Raw genomic sequence first — 16,780 nt, 5'->3', positions numbered from 1 at the left:
ATACGCGTCTTATAAATTGGATTAAACCAACAAAGCTCTTCGAGATAAATTCCTCTTCTTAAATTTTCCTTAAAAATTACTTCAGCGTTAAACAATTTTTATGGTACTATTTTTAGACCATTTTCTTTATATATATATATATAGAGAGAGAGAGAGTATCAGAAACTGAATCGATAAAAATCCTATTGAGTTATCCTTTAAAGTTTCTCTAGTAAATAAGACTCTTTATTGTAAGATGATAGAAATTCTTATAAATATTGTCAAAGTTTATTATCTAAGCAACTAATTTCAAGTAATTTTAAAAATTTTTCCTTGTAAAATTTAAACATAATTGAGATAATTAAGTGAATTCTCTTCTCGTAGACGTGTTAGGTGAGGATAATAGACTTATCTAGACACAAAATTGTACAATTACCGTTTCTTACATGTAGATCATTCTGTTATGTTGATGGAATAATATTTTTACGTTGTAATGCTTATTCCTCTACGTTCTTAGGCCGTTATAAAGATAAACTTATAAATATTTTATGGCGAGAAACGTATAATGACATTTTATTACAAGATTTCGAGAGATATAAAAATATTTCCCGAGTTTTCTATGATACAAAAAGTGTATCTCGGTAACAATTCTAGAAAGATTTAAGATATATGAAACGACCACACTACTTAAGACAAGTATAGATGCTCGGAAAGTTTATTTCAATAGCTACTTTGAGATTATTTCTATCTCGTACAATAGAAATAAATTGAAAATTTTCTTGTAACTTAAGTTTTTCGGGGGTTTTTCACAATAAAATTCTTTTTCGTTGCTACAGTTAAATTAAAAAAATAGTAATACTATCTTAATTTAACTTTAATGATAGTTGAATGGCCCGAAGTAGTAGTAGATACAAAATTGCTTATTATAATTGTTTAACTTATAATTTAAGTTATAAATTGAGATTTTTATGATATTTTCAAAATGTTTTTATTATTTTTTTTTACTCGTAAAGATCGTTTTAAATGTTAAATGTTTCAGAAGTTACTATGATTCTGTTAATTTTTATTTCTTTGTACCACATATAGAGACAGAAATTTTTGCTCTTGCAAAATTACAAAATTTATTTTTAAATTTTTTTCTATAATTTATGAAATTTATAAAACAAAACAATTTTTATATTGAATATTATGTCATTTTTCCTGACTTTTCATCTTGATTTACGGGTAGAAAAATGACATAACACTAAGAATTATCTTAACTTTCCTAAATTATGATATTTTACTATAAATTTAATATATAATTAAGTTATTTTTTGCATAACTTATTGCTTTCATGAGTATCTTTGCGACTTTTATACGTTTCGTTTTATTATTCAAAATAGCACTCATGAAAATGATTCGATGATATATTATGCAAAAGTAGCTTTTTTTTAGTTATACAGATGCAATTCTTATGAAGAAATCTTGATTATTCTATCATCTTTACATAAATTATGCGTAGAAATTTTTTTCCTTTACGAACAAGCCATCTTCTATATAATTAAAACAAAGCTTACAAGTTAGCATTCCGCGAGAGAGGGAAAGTGATGCGGATATTCATTTTCTTTTTTCCGTATTTTTCTGTATTAATTAATTGAACTGCAATTTGAAAAAAATTGTAGACCTATAAATTCCCGCTGGTCCGTCTGTTGTCTATTTGTTGTCTGTTTTTTTTAATATCAAGATTGGTGTTAGATAGATAAAAATCGAGACTAGATATGGAAATCTTAAAAGCAGGAGGCTCCGATTAAATATATACAAACTTCCAGTATAGACTGGAAGTCACGTGATTTTAATTCAAAAATTTTCTCCAGAGCGGAGTTAGATAGATGACCGGCATGCCTCTGTTGTTATCACGAAAAGTATGATTTACAGGGGCAAGACACTACTAATTTGAGATGGAGAGCATATATTTTATATTAAATAAAGTAAAAATATGATTAAAAACGATGATGATGTCACAATAATTTTTGCTCATTATATAATTAATAATATTTATTCAATTTTAATACATTATTTTTGAAAAATACAATTATTTTAAGCGAATTTTTTATTTATCTGTAATGGCGAGCAATAGTATTGTGTAGTGTAATGTTCAATCAAAATAGCTAACAATAACCATTATTTTCTTTCAGATACAGTTTTCATTGTTCATTGTTGTGTCGCAACAACCATTCAGATAAATATAGAGACAGTGTTGTAAATTACTCTTGGTACATCTGAACTAAAGTTATGGCACTTTAACTGTCTATGTTTTTTCACTTAGTGAGAAATAGTTTGAAGAATGAAAGTTGTTCCTATCAAACCCTCTACTCTGTACCGACGGAGATGTTGGTCTTAAAAATCGTCTCAGTGGTTCTCTTGAGAGATGGGATCAATCTTTGCCGAAATCTCAGCGGGTAAAGGCAGATTTATTTAGTGCTGATTCCGATACTCGTTATGTTGCTGGTATCCATTGAGCTTAGTTGAAGAATCGTGTTTTCCAAGTCCCTCTAGGGGTATCACTGTTATCAAGTAAAGTCAGAACAAAAACGTAGAATGTCCTAGGGATAGAGTTAAGAAAAAAGTTAAGGGTAAAATACTCCAAATCAAGAAAGTTTTGACCTTTATTTTTGAAAAGAAAATGGTGGGAAATTTGATTCGTTACAAAAATAAAATTTCTTTTTCTTTTTTTTATTTCTCTATTTCTTTCTTATTTTTTCGTTTAAGATAAGATCCGTATTTCAATACATTTAAAAGAAAGAACAAAAATCTATTATTTAGATAATAATTCTATACTTAAAATAAACATCAAGTTATTTGTTATTTTTATAATGAAGACAGTTCAAATATCATTTTAATATTAAAAAAAACCCATTTTTGCATGAAATTGATCATTTTCCAGACATTTTTCCTTAAAATATATACATTTTTGAAAAAAAATAATAAAAAAACATATCTATCTTATTAGGATCAACTTTCAAGCATTTAAATTTGCTTATTAATTTAATTTTAACTTTTTCTCTGCTATAAAAATTTAGCTATTAGATCAAATTAAATGGCTTATATATATATATATTCCTGTTTTTCTTTAAGTTTTTGTATTGTTTTCTCTTTTAAATATTAACGAGGAATAAAACGAAACTAAATTAAATCGTAAAATAATAAAAGTTACTAAGAACTTGATGAAGAAAGCATTAAAAATAATTGTTTTTCAAACTTAAAATTGCTTTAAATAACGTTAATTAAAAATTATGATTACTTTAATAGTACTCAATAATTTTTTTTCCTCGTTTGAAGGAGGCTTCTTAGTCGTTTACTCGAAATAGAAAGAGGAAAAAATTATATATCTCAAGTAATTATCTTTTATTTTTTTAAATTTCTAGTAACCTTTGTGTATAAAGTTCTTAAAAGAATTCTTTTAATTTTTTTTCTTTCCTAAGTGCCGGTTTAATTATTTTTCTAAGTAAAGAATTATAAAAATTTAAACCTCTGTAGATTTATTACATTGTTTTATTTTAATCCAGATATCCTCTACTTTTTTTAATTCCCATTTTAATCAATTTAACGTGACCTAAACTAATGAAGACATGCGTTTTGAACATAAAAATATTCATAAAAATCAATCTTTTATGGCAAAAAAGAATTAATTTTGCTTAAAAGTCATCAATATTACATAATAGAGAGGAAGATACATTTATTTTTTATAATATAAAAAAAGATTAAAGGGGAAAAAATGTCATATTGATAACTAATACGGTAAAGAAATGCTACAACTGTATACATGACTATCATCAAAGTATATGGAAAAGACGAATGGACTTTTTGAGACTTTAGATGAATAGATCTGTCAAAGAATTTAATCTTGACCTTAGCAACAAGCAGAATCCAAAAATTTTTCGTGAAAAGATTGAAAGCAGCTAAGCACCAAATCATCAAAGGAATGAAACTTGAAAGATTTCATCGTCCAAGTATGTGACATCTGTATTTATATCGGTAACTCTATACAATCTATCAACCTTTAGTATTTTATGTTTGAAAGTAAAGTATTCATTCGGATTGTTTGGACTTGAAGGCATCGTAGAAGACAGTCTACTTCAATTTTTGTCTTATTTATCGCTGAATCGACATTCAATATCCTAGTAACAATTCTTCTTAAATTTCGATTCCATGTTGTATTCTAAATTATATAAAAACTGTGCAATTTTCTATTCCTTCTCGTATATATATATATATATATATATATTAATTAAATTAAATTAATTATAAATAAAAATTATATATATATATATATATATATATCTAATTTTAAATATGTAATCGAAAAATTGGATTTAATATATATATATATATAATCCAATTTTTCGATTTTGAATCCGAAAAAATGATAATGATGATAATAAAAATAATAATGAGAGAAAAGTAAAAAACAAAATTTACTAGAAAATTTTATTTTAAACGAAAATCAATCGACGTGCCACTAAAGAAAATTTTTTAAATTAAATTTTTACAATAATATTTATAATAATAATTTTCTTTTTTAAAAATATATGTTTTTATGATTTAATTTGAGTTTATTATATTAATTTATTATTGAATTTTAAATGTCGATAAATGCATTTTGTAAACATAATAACCATAAAGTGGGATGTATTCATCATAACGAATAGTGCTTTTGGCACATTTGTAAAGTTTAATTGGTCATCTCATTCCAACGCATCAAAAGACAAGGAATGAGTGTTTGAGTTAATGTAAACATCAACTTCAGCATTGTCATATCCATAATCACTTTAGTGGCTATGTGTTGAGTAAACAGCATCATTCCAACTACAAGCCTTTGTTCATATTCAATATATAGATTTATATACAAACCAGTTACTTCTTTCCTTAACAAACCGATGATAATGACTTTTACACCGAGGGAAAAAAAGCTGTTAAAAATTAATATTTAATTTTCTAATGATTTTTATTGTATGTACACACTGTAATGAATATTCTACAGAGAAAAAGCGTGTTAGAAATTTTCGTTATAATTATATTTAAAAAAAAATACTTAATGATTAATTACTCCACTCGAAAAAATCCTTAATCAGTATATCAATAGGTTAATTACGCAGATTTGATATTAAAAATTAGATTGAAATAATTTAAAATAAAAGAAAAAAGTAATTAAAATTGATAGAACTGATCGAATGTTAGGTTAAGCTGACAAATTTTTTACTCTATCTTTCTTATTTTCTATGTTTTTTAATGATTAATTGAGAAATTTAACTCGCAACCATGCATCGTCTCTCTCATACTATCTCCGAAAACTTTTTAATATATATATATATAAATCTGCATAATTAATTTTTAGTAAGGAAAACTTTATATACAATTCTATACATGTTTTTTAAATTTAGTTTTGATTTATATTTATTTACTTATAAAGTTTTACAACGTAAAAAATAAAGTTAAATGTAAGATACGTAAGAAAAATGTCATTTTTTTAAAATAAATTAAGTCTATTGATCTATTATATTTTTAATTTTACAAGATAAATTCTAAAACATTCCATAATCCATGATTTATTAAACAACAAACAAATAAATAATTCTATGTTTATATATATATACAATATATATCCATCAAATACAAATATATCATTTTTTATTCTGTAGGAAGATATCTTTCCATTAAAAGATTAGATATAAGAATTTTAATCTTTCTGGAAAAATAAATTCTTAATAAATCATATATTTTTTATCTTACGAAAACATTTTAGTTATTATTATTATAAGAACTTCTAATAATTAATTTTATAATGCTATTTACTTTAACGAGATTGATGCCTGGTTATACATTAAATTTAACATAATTTTTAATTAATAAAAATAGCTCTTTAATAATTAATATTTGAGTTATTTTATAATGTATTAAACGTATCTATTTTCGTGTATAATTAATATTTAATGTTGTAAAATTCGATCTATTCCACGTTACAATTTAATTAGATTTATTTTCTTGGTGTATATATTAATGATTTTTATATCTTTTTAGTGAATTTATAACTTTATTTTGTAGCAGTAAATGGTTGTTAGAGGTAGTAAAATGATTTACGAATTTTCTAATGGCGTAACTATTAATTAGACAGTAAAATAACATCTTGAAATTTATTTTCCTGCTATCAATATTTATTACGATAAGATTATATATCATACAAATAAGTTCTGGTAAGATCGCTTTTAAGAGAAAATATCTACTTTTCCTATCTCTTATACGCTACGTTATTCAAAATGTTTCCAAGAATATCCTTCATTAAAAATCAAGACTGCGTGAGAAACGACCAAACATCAGTCTTTTTTACTATCTTAAACTAAAACAAACATAAATGCAATTTTATCTAGAATAGATCTAAAGCAAGAGAAATTATATAACTCAACCAAGAATAGATTCTTTGTTTACCAACCTTGATTTTTCATTTTTTATTTTCCTAAAAATTCTTGATTCTTATAACAGAAATTTCAACTATATATCTTCAGATTGAACAAGATATACATACATATATTCGTGTGTGTGTGTATGTGTGTATACTTTTCTATATCTTTCTTTACTTTAGAAGGAAAGAGTATAATGTAAATATGTATAAAAAAAATAGTCAAACTAAAATAGTAAATAATTCTTTTAGCTTATAAAGGAGATAAAAAATATTTAGAGAAGTATATATCAGAAAGAATAACTTTCTCTGATCCAGAGAGATCAAAGTGTATTTTAGAGTTCAAACCTCTTGAAAAGCAATCTAACGTCTTTTGTTTTTTCTTTGTTCTAAAGAGTTCAGTAAGTAAAGAAAATAAATATTCCGTATTTTGTATCTTTATTAAATGAACTACGGCTACCTGAAGCGAAAGGAAAAGATCAAAATCCTTCCTTCAATGTTTTTCTCTCAAGATGGATATTTTGAAGATCACTGAAGTGTATTTCAGTTTCTTCTCTCGGATTCGACCATTTTTTTATTATCGGCTTCTATATTTTTATAATAACGTTATCATTATCGATAATTATTAAATTCTTTTCCTGTTTATATTTTTTATCTACTTTTAATACCTACACTTTTCTGGATGAGTAGAAAAATATAGATTAAATTTTCCATAAGAGGATAATGCTTATAGATACGAATATTTCGTTATTAAATAATTTTAATAGAGTTTTGATGCATTCCAAGCCAATTGAAGATTGGTAGAGAATTCACTGGAGGAGTATTAACCCATTTAATTCGTCTAATGACTTATTCATATCGCGTAAAATGACGCGTTGACATTTTCGACCTTGCTGACCACTTTCAACGAATAAATTAAGCAATTATATCGATTTTAATTTAAACTGTTCTCGAATTATTTTAACACGTTTACATAATTTACATAAATTATACTCTTTTTTCTTAAAAAAAATATCGCGTGCAATTTTAAAATTTCTATTTATAATCTTTAGCTATCCACACTTCTACTGAGTAATTATCTCGTGGGCGAAAGTATGTATATTTTTAAACTTTATTTATTTATATTTTACTTACTGTTCTATCTCCAAGTTGGCGTATACGACAATGTAAATATGCAGTTTTTCCTAGTTGAGCTGTAACGTTCCTTTCTGTAGTATTGTCGAATGAAGGACGATAATGTGGATCATCCCAATAAGAATTTGGTCTCGAAGGTGGTTCCACTTTAGAACCACCAAAACTCCTTTCAGTTCTAGTAAATATTTCTGAACTAAATTCTATTCCTGTATAAACAAGTAAATAATCAATTAATCCAAAAAGAATTTTTAAAATATGTATATAATTAAATTGGTCTAATTATATTTAAAATAAGTACAAATACATTCATTAACGGCATAAAATATATATATATATATATATAAACAGCCATTGAAAATTAAGTTATATTATTTATAAGAATTTTATCATGTAAATAAATTAGTAATTAGAAAATATAAATGTTTTTTAAATAGATAACTCTTCTAACCTTTTTTTTTATCAGAAAATAGAAATATGTGAGAGAAAAATATTAAATGTGACGTAAGTCAATATAACGTTTATAAATAGAATGAGTTGGTCAATCAGGTATATTGACCTCAAGATAGTAATTGAAAACAGCCCTTTGCGAATTGGCCTATCTTAAACAAAATCTCTTTAGTGTCTCTTGTATAAAATTACATCTCCTCCTACTTCTTAGATATTAATGATCTGAGTTCTTTTCTCTTCATCTGATCTCTGTAGTTCCATTTATTTTTATATATTTTTTCCCCAAGAAAAAATTTCTATTCCACATTGTAACTAATCTTATTCACACAAAAAGAGGCCACTAGATAGATACAAGATTAATTTAACAGTTTTTTCTTTATGAACACACACACACACACACACACACACACATTGTACAGTACAGTACATCTGTACATTCATAAAACAACATTATCTTAATCTTCTATATATATAATATATATATATATATATAGAAGATTAAGATTTCTAATTTTAAAAGTAAAAAATACAGACATTTTAGAAAATATTTTTCTAAAGTTTGCTTACATTTTAATTATTTTATTTATCAGAATTATTGTGAAGTGCATAATCAATATTTCGATATCGCATATTTAAAATAGTGTTTTAGCTCTTCGATAATTAATAATAATGTTAATTATTATGTTAAATACTATAGTAAATAACTAAATATATATATATATTTAGTTATTTTCTATAGTAAATAACTAAATATATATATATATTTAGTTATTTACTATAGTATTTAACATAATAATTAACATTATTATTAATTATCGAAGAGCTAAAACACTATTTTAAATATGCGATATCGAAATACTGATTATGCACTTCACAATAATTCTGATAAATAAAATAATTAAAAATGTAAGCAAACTTTAGAAAAATATTTTCTAAAATGTCTGTATTTTTTACTTTTAAAATTAGAAATTTGATTTTAAAATTCAATATATAGAATATTGGCTAAACTTTACGTGGGAACGGCTAAACATAGTTTAAATATTGTATAAACAACACCTATCCAGTCCGGTGGGATAAAGGAAAATGTTTAAGCTTTAACCAAGATATTGTTGATCTAAATCTGATAGAAAATAATTTTAAATAAACAACTTTTAGAAAAAAAATAAAAGATAATGATTTTAAACTCCACCAAAAGTTTTATTTTCACAAAATTATGTCATTAAATTGAAGAAGTAATTGAATTTTACATTTTTTTATAAGCCTACAAGACTAAATATATTAAAATTTTATAAATAATTTCAAAGTAATAGAACAAAATTTTCATATTTATATGTTATAAATTTTAAATATATATCTATTCTAGTTAGAAATTCAGTTCAAAGATCAAGCATTAAATGAGTAAAAATTAAATTAAATATAAGAAATTATACATTTATATATAATTTAATTTGATCCAAATTTATAATTTGTCTTAATTCGATTTAGCAGAAAGAAAACTAATCGAAATTTTCAACATTAAATTTTTATTTAATAAAAATAAAAATAAAAAAATTGATATATTATTAAAGAATATTTAAAAATGAGAGAGTTACTTTAGATTCTGTATAATATTAAAAATTGAATTTTGTATTCGTCCTCGTTAATTACCTACATCATAGCAAAACTTAGAAAATAATCATAACTCAGTCTTACGTTAGTAATACACGTTGATTACGTTCGGAATTATTATAAATTATTTCAAAACTTGGGAGATTACTGACAGTAAAATTACTATCTTTACCTTTTCATTCTTTCTCGGCTTGGAAGTTTTACAAAATAGTTTTCCATATTTTATATTATCGTTATAAATTACTTTCCACCGTATTAATATATTTTGCGAAGTTAAAACTCGTACAAACAACTATAATTTTTATATATTAATATAAAAATTATACATAGATTGACTTTAGATCAGATTCTTTTCTCAACCTTTATGCTAATTGAACTCTTTGTAAAATTAGATTCAATTCGCTAACCCCTTATATGCTGATACAAAATAAGAAAAAATTATAAATAAGATGAAATTTTGTTGGAATTAATATTATTTTATTAAATATAAGTCAAAATTTAAAGTCTTGTGTTTTACTTTATAAAATTTAAAGATATATAAGTTATTATATTTTAAAATATAATGAATATAAATTTATATATTGATCCCATGTCCATTCTTATCTGACCAGGTCACCCCCTGGTGCTTCCTTCTTGCTTTAATATTCCTTTTCTCCTTCTCCTTTCTCTTCTTTCCTCCTCTTTCCTCTTCTCTTTCCTTCGCCCCCTTTCTCTTCTCCTCTCCCACCTTCTTCCCCTTTCCCTTCGCTTCCACCCCCTTCCCTATCGCCCTGAATCTCTGAACGGGCTTTTGTCTTTCTTCAATATCTCAATATCCACCGACCCCTAGAAATTTATCGACCCCTAGATGAATAGAATCACCGTCTCCAAAGGTCGCTAGGTTGGGATTTCTGGTAAAAATAATTAAAATAAGTAAAATATTTCGATCGATTTACATATATTTTAATTTATTGCCTTTTTGTTAAAAAAAATTACATTTACATTAATACATGAATTAATAAATAAAATAAATGCGGTGAATATATATTTTATTTATTAATTCTAGTATTATGTAAATTACAAGATATTTATTTAATCAATTTTAAAATACACTTTTTAAAAATAATTCTGAGAATGTCTTATATAACAGTTTATTATACAAAATAAAATTACTTTTATTTATATTTTACTTTAATTGAATAAAATATATTTGCATTTATTAATAATTTTCTTGATAATTATTCTTCACACGTTGAAATATTTTAAATAAATGCATTTTAAAATTTATTTTTTATTTATGTATCTGTAGATTATATTATATGTATATATTTATTATTTTTTATACACAATTAAACTTCAATTTATCACATCATTTGTTTGCTTTTAGCATTCTCATTAAATCGAGGTTGGCGTTAAATTGAAGCATCTCAAGCAATAACGACAATATGTAGTAATGGATCTACACGTAAAGTTTGAGAGTTTGAATCACACGATTCAACGATAATAATGTAATTTGCAATGCAAAATCATGTGTTTAGTAATTCACAGACATTGAGAAAGCTTCTCTATTTAATATTTATGAAAAAGATCCGTTTAAAAGCATTCATTGTCGTTTTATGAGGGTAGCATTATTTAAAAGGCGCTATATCGAGACTTGACTTAATTTTTTATGCAAAATTATATTTTTATATGATATTTACTTTGAAGATTTCAAGTTTATCAGTTATATATGTGTATACATAACGTATGCTCTTTTATGTCTTATATATCATTCTATTCTAACAGAAATTATGAATAGAAGTTGGCATATAAAAATAAACAGCTTAATAATAATGATATTATTACTGTTATTATTATTATTAGGGGGTAGACCCCCTACTTGAGGAACTAGACTAAAGAAAGGAAGAGGATTAGAAGATGAGAAAGAAGATAGGATGAAAAATACTATATCTGTTTTAAAAATGTTTATAATATAATTTTTCTAAAAAATTAATAAATTAAATTAGTCAAGTTGCATGTATATCTAACTCTTTAAATGTTGAATATTTTAGAATTATTAACTAAATTAATTATTTTATATAATCGGGAATTTTGTATGTTTTTAATATTTTCAAACGAAATTTTTAAAATATTTTAAAGATATATTAAAATTCTATAAAATTAAAATAATAATTTCGTTTTTAACTCTTTATATGCCATCTGCAATTGAAAAAAAAATTGTTATATATATAAGTGAAAGGTTTAATATATGCATATAAACGTATTAAGAAAAGAAAAACAGCTTTCAATTATAAAATTTTCCAAGAGAATTAAACATTTTTATTATTTTTTATTTAGGTTTAATTTATATTTTGTTTCTTAAAATATATTATATTATTACAATTATTTATTTATATATAAAAGACATTATTTAAAAGTTTCTTCTTATGATTTCTACATAAAAATTCAAGCTAATTTTACAAAAATTCTTTCATTTTTCAATGCGACTAGTCATAAAATAAATAAATTTATAATATTTTTCACCTTTTCAATTATATTAAATAAGTAAATTCTCAAATATTTAATAATTCAATAAGAAAATAAATTTGATAAAACAAAATAAAATTGTTTAAAATTAAATTTCAATATATTATTAAAAGAATTAATACATTTAAATTCAATTTATGAATCTATGCTAACTTTATTTTTCTCTTATTGGAATTTAATAAATCAACGTTTTCAAAATGTTGGATTATTAAATTCCTATATAATCAAGAATGTGACAAAGAGCCAATCTTTACAATTATTTTTTAAATTTTTCTACTCATTTAAATTAATTTAAAAAACATAAAATAAATAGTTTAAAATCTATTATATCTGTACCACGAATAAATATTTCTAATGGAATTTGAAGTATTTTAGTATTTCTTACAACTTTTATCCAACATACTTTTATATACTTTGAAACAATCTGATCAATTTTAGATTCAATGATTCGCATTAAAGAAACAATTTTCACTACTTTTAACGTTATAAAATGATTTCTTTCAAAGAAATAAAATAAAATAAATGTTGTAATGGATATTTTAAAGAATTTTCCTTACTTAAGAAAATCATATAAGCTTATATACATATAGATCTACTCCTCCTATACTTTTTTTTATTGATAAAAGTATATTTTAATATTGAAATTTAGGTATTAAGATAAAAGCTAAAGTATAGATCAAGAGAAAATCAAGTATATCTAATTCATTTTATATACTTTTTTTATTGAGTAAAATTTAAATGATTATTAAGTAGCATTTTATAAAAGAAAGGGAGGAAGAAAACAAAGATCTTTAAAAAAATGATGAATGGCTTTTAAACCTTTAAACTATCTTATATTTTTAAAAACGATAAAAGTAGCTTTTTTTATTATTATTATTTGTTTTTTTTATTTTTGTTTTGGAAAATTTGCATGTTTGCAACAATCATTTGTAAACGCATCTGCATAACAATTTTCTACAGTAAAAGTTCAGAGGAAAATAGCTAAGTATTGTTTCCACTTTGCTTAAATAGATGCATTTGTTTTTCATGCAAGAAGGTATCTCGAATTTAAAAATAAATTTAGGAAACGAAGAATTGCAAATAAAAAAAGAAAGTTTAAACTTATTTTAACAGAATATTATTAAAATAAGAATCGAAGGAACAGATTAAAGTAAAAAATAATAATAATAAAGAAAATGGTCTGTTTACTTTCTTCTTTTTCTTATTAAATTCCTTTAAATATTTGTAGAATAATTTTATTAACTGAAATATCATATATATATATATATATATATACATACATATATTTCTTAAAATAACATCTGGTTTTTTTATAAAATTTGTTAACTTATAAATCTTTCCTCGAAGCAATTAAGTTTTAAAATAATCGAAAAGTCTATATTTGAATAGGGTGAACAAGGTAAAGAGATTGACCAGTAAAAAGCAATTACTATTTGGATGAATGACTTGTATAGAATCTGTAGAGAAAGCATTTTCCTATTTCGAAACAGTAGAAATGTAGCGATTGTTATTTTATACAAGGGAAAAAAATACAAAAAATTTCTTTATTTTATTTTTTTTATTTTTATTTTATTTTGATACAGGAATTTTCCAACATTCTAGATATTTTTGATCCCTCAAAACAGTACTGGAATCGACTTATTGTTTATATAACATGGATAATTCAGTTTTTTCCTTTTATAATACAGTTAAAACTATTTACTTTATATATAAAAAAAATTCTTATATACCGAAATAGATATATAAATTTTTTAACCAGGAAAAAGTTATTTTTTATTTAATTAAATATTTAAATTAATTTTATAAAATTTAATTAAATCGTTTTATTATTTTTTTGTTACATTTTTATTTTAATTATTTTTTTCGTTGTTAAATAAGAAAAAAATATTGAAGTTTTTAAGAAAAATACTTGTTTTTCCCCTATAATATATTAGTATATATGTATTTCTATTAAATTATAAATGTTTTTATAATATTTTTGTAAATAAATTCGGAATTATAATTCTATTTTAGAAAATATATGCGTAGAAAATTTTATATAGTATTATTCTGTATTCTAAGGATAAATATATTATATTTATTTGAAAAATATCTAAGAAAAATTATCTTGATAAACCAAACTTAATTTTCATGTTACTTTTTCTTATATTTTTTCTGTTATACAGCTTTTCTTTTTAATTTTAAAGCATAAATTTACATTATTTAAGAAATATTTTAAAATTTGTTTGAGTTATAATGCTTAAATTTGCTTTTTCCTATATTTAAATTTATTTATTAAAGTATATATACTGAGATATATACTAAATATATCTCAGTATAATTTAATCAACTAATACATAATTTTCAGGATAAAAAAATTATATATAACATTTTTTCCCAATATTTTAAAAAAATGTTTAGGCTAAAAATATAATATAAGAATTTTTAACCTTAAAATAAATTATTTATATCATAGAAAACTTATAAAATTATCATTTTTTCTATATAAAATTAAACTTTTGTGTAGTAAACAATAAAAAATTATTATTTTTACTATATTTTGAAGTGGAAAATTTTATTAAAAAATTCGATTCAGCAGAATTTTTGACGATTTGTTGATACTGTGCTTTAATTAATATTATAAACGTGTAAAAAAATATAATATAATTTAGATCATATTTCTAAGCTTATCGACCGTATTTTTGTACAAACTAAATTAAGATTAAAGTACTGAAAGTAAAAATAGTGTACACTTAAACAGTATTCTCTTTTAATTAAATGACAACGCATAATGATAAAAGATAGGATTTCCAAGACATTTCCCTGTAGAAAACAATAAAAATCTATCTTTCCAATAATCACTTTTGAGCTTCTAATAGCTACAGATGATGAAATTTCATTTAAGTATATAATTGGATAAAATCAGCTTAAAAATTATTTTAAACATTGTGAAAAATAAGAAGTGAGTTATCACTTCATCCTGTAATCACGGAGCAAATATTGATCATCAAACTTTTCAAACAACTTAAAACATCAGAAACAAAGATTAGATTAGGCTAACAAAATTTAGAACCCATTTAATGTATTTTATATTTCTTCTAAAATTATTTTTTAAAAAAACAAACAAAAATTAGGGAAAAGTTAGACACGAAATTTCATATAGCTCGCCTTTAAAATAATTTAAATTTAAATATTCTATAAATAAATGTTTAATTTTATGTAATATTTATATAAAAAATGTTAGAAATATGTTTAAAAAAACAGCTGTAATGTTGTTGCGACTTTTTTATTTGTTTTCGTCCCTTATAATTGTTACCATTACCTTTAAGTCTTCAATTTTTTTCGGGAGATATTAAAGAAGTGGGGCCATACCTCCTGAACTAATGGTCCGATTTTCTTGAAAATTTTTAGAAACATTTATCCCTGATACACATATCTTTCTGCAAAATTTCAGGATTTATTAAGCTTCAAAATGGGTGAAAAAATCATCTTCCTACACACAAACATACAGAGAAATCTCTTTTTTGCATTTCTCGACGTTTGAAGGTCCCTTGAGTCCAAAAATGTAAAATACTTTCGCTGTCTTTTAACAGCCGGAAAAGTAAAATATTTATATAAATAAATAAATAAGATATGGATAGGAAAATAATTACCACGAACAGAGAAATATATATTAAATTAGTTGAGGTGGAAAGAATTACAATTACTTCTGTGATTAATTATACAAAAACGATTAACCTTATATAATATTTATATAAAAAGTTAGAAATATGTTTTTAAAAAATAGTTATATAAATGAATAAAAAGTATGAAGATAAAAATAATTATCTAGAAGAAAGTAGTATATAAAATAAATAATCAGCACAGTTACTTTCTTAAAATTGTTCATATGTTAATAAAAACATTTAATAAATTATTTTAGAAAAAGTCTTGGAACGTTCCTCTTTTATATTTTTCTGTATTATATAACTCTGTAATAAATACATTATATATATTTCTATATAACAGACATTTATTTTATTTTTTCTTTATTAAAAAGTCATGTTACAAAACATATTACATGTTACTTTAAAGATGTTTACATATTGATTTTTTTTAAAATTCTTTTTAGGATATAAATGCATTTTTAAAAATAGATAAAAAAGTATGAGAAATTTTTCTGTACTGTTATAAAATAAAAAGAAATGTCAGAAATAAAGAATTTCTTATGTAGACTTTTAGAAATTCGTAAACTAGTGATTTCAGTCAAGCGATATTTAAGTGATACTCTTTGTTATTTATAGTTTATAGTTTTCTAGGGAAAAAAAATTCATTTTTATATATACTTTAAAAGAAAAGAATACAATAACAATCAAAACTATAGCGATGAAATATTTTAGATATGATTTATGATAAGGGAAAATTTGAGTTAGTCGAGTAAAAAGATAAAATCATATAAAAGATGGGAAAGAAATATATAAATGGTAAATTTGTGAGACTTTATCTCGATAACTTTTGTAATAAACTATATAAAACTTCTTACTTTTGATTATATACAAATATATATATCTATGTGTGCATGCGTGTGTATGAGAGATGTTTGTGTATGATCAAAAGAAAGGAAATATTTTATTAAAAATATATATATATTAGTTATTAATATTATGGCTTATAGAGTCTACTGAAGGTCTAGGCTTGTGAGTCCAGATATTAATT

The 16,780-nt window shown here is 22.9% G+C and overlaps 1 protein-coding gene across 2 annotated transcripts in view; it reads right to left on the bottom strand.

The window, feature by feature from the left end:
- The window catches only part of LOC136969842 (zwei Ig domain protein zig-8-like), a 121,840-nt gene that overhangs the window by 45,376 nt on the left and 59,684 nt on the right, over positions 1-16,780 (bottom strand). For both annotated transcript variants that reach the window (XM_067264124.1, XM_067264125.1), the window contains exon 2: positions 7,547-7,752. In XM_067264124.1, coding sequence (XP_067120225.1) covers positions 7,547-7,752 — 206 coding nt within the window. The remainder of the gene's footprint in view (positions 1-7,546; positions 7,753-16,780) is intronic.

The sequence above is a fragment of the Centruroides vittatus genome, unplaced genomic scaffold (genome assembly GCF_030686945.1).
Source record: "Centruroides vittatus isolate TY-2023 unplaced genomic scaffold, ASM3068694v2 contig_1824, whole genome shotgun sequence".
NCBI lineage: Eukaryota > Metazoa > Arthropoda > Arachnida > Scorpiones > Buthidae > Centruroides > Centruroides vittatus.
Note: the sequence above shows the minus strand (reverse complement) of the source record. Positions and strands in the feature narration are given on the sequence as shown.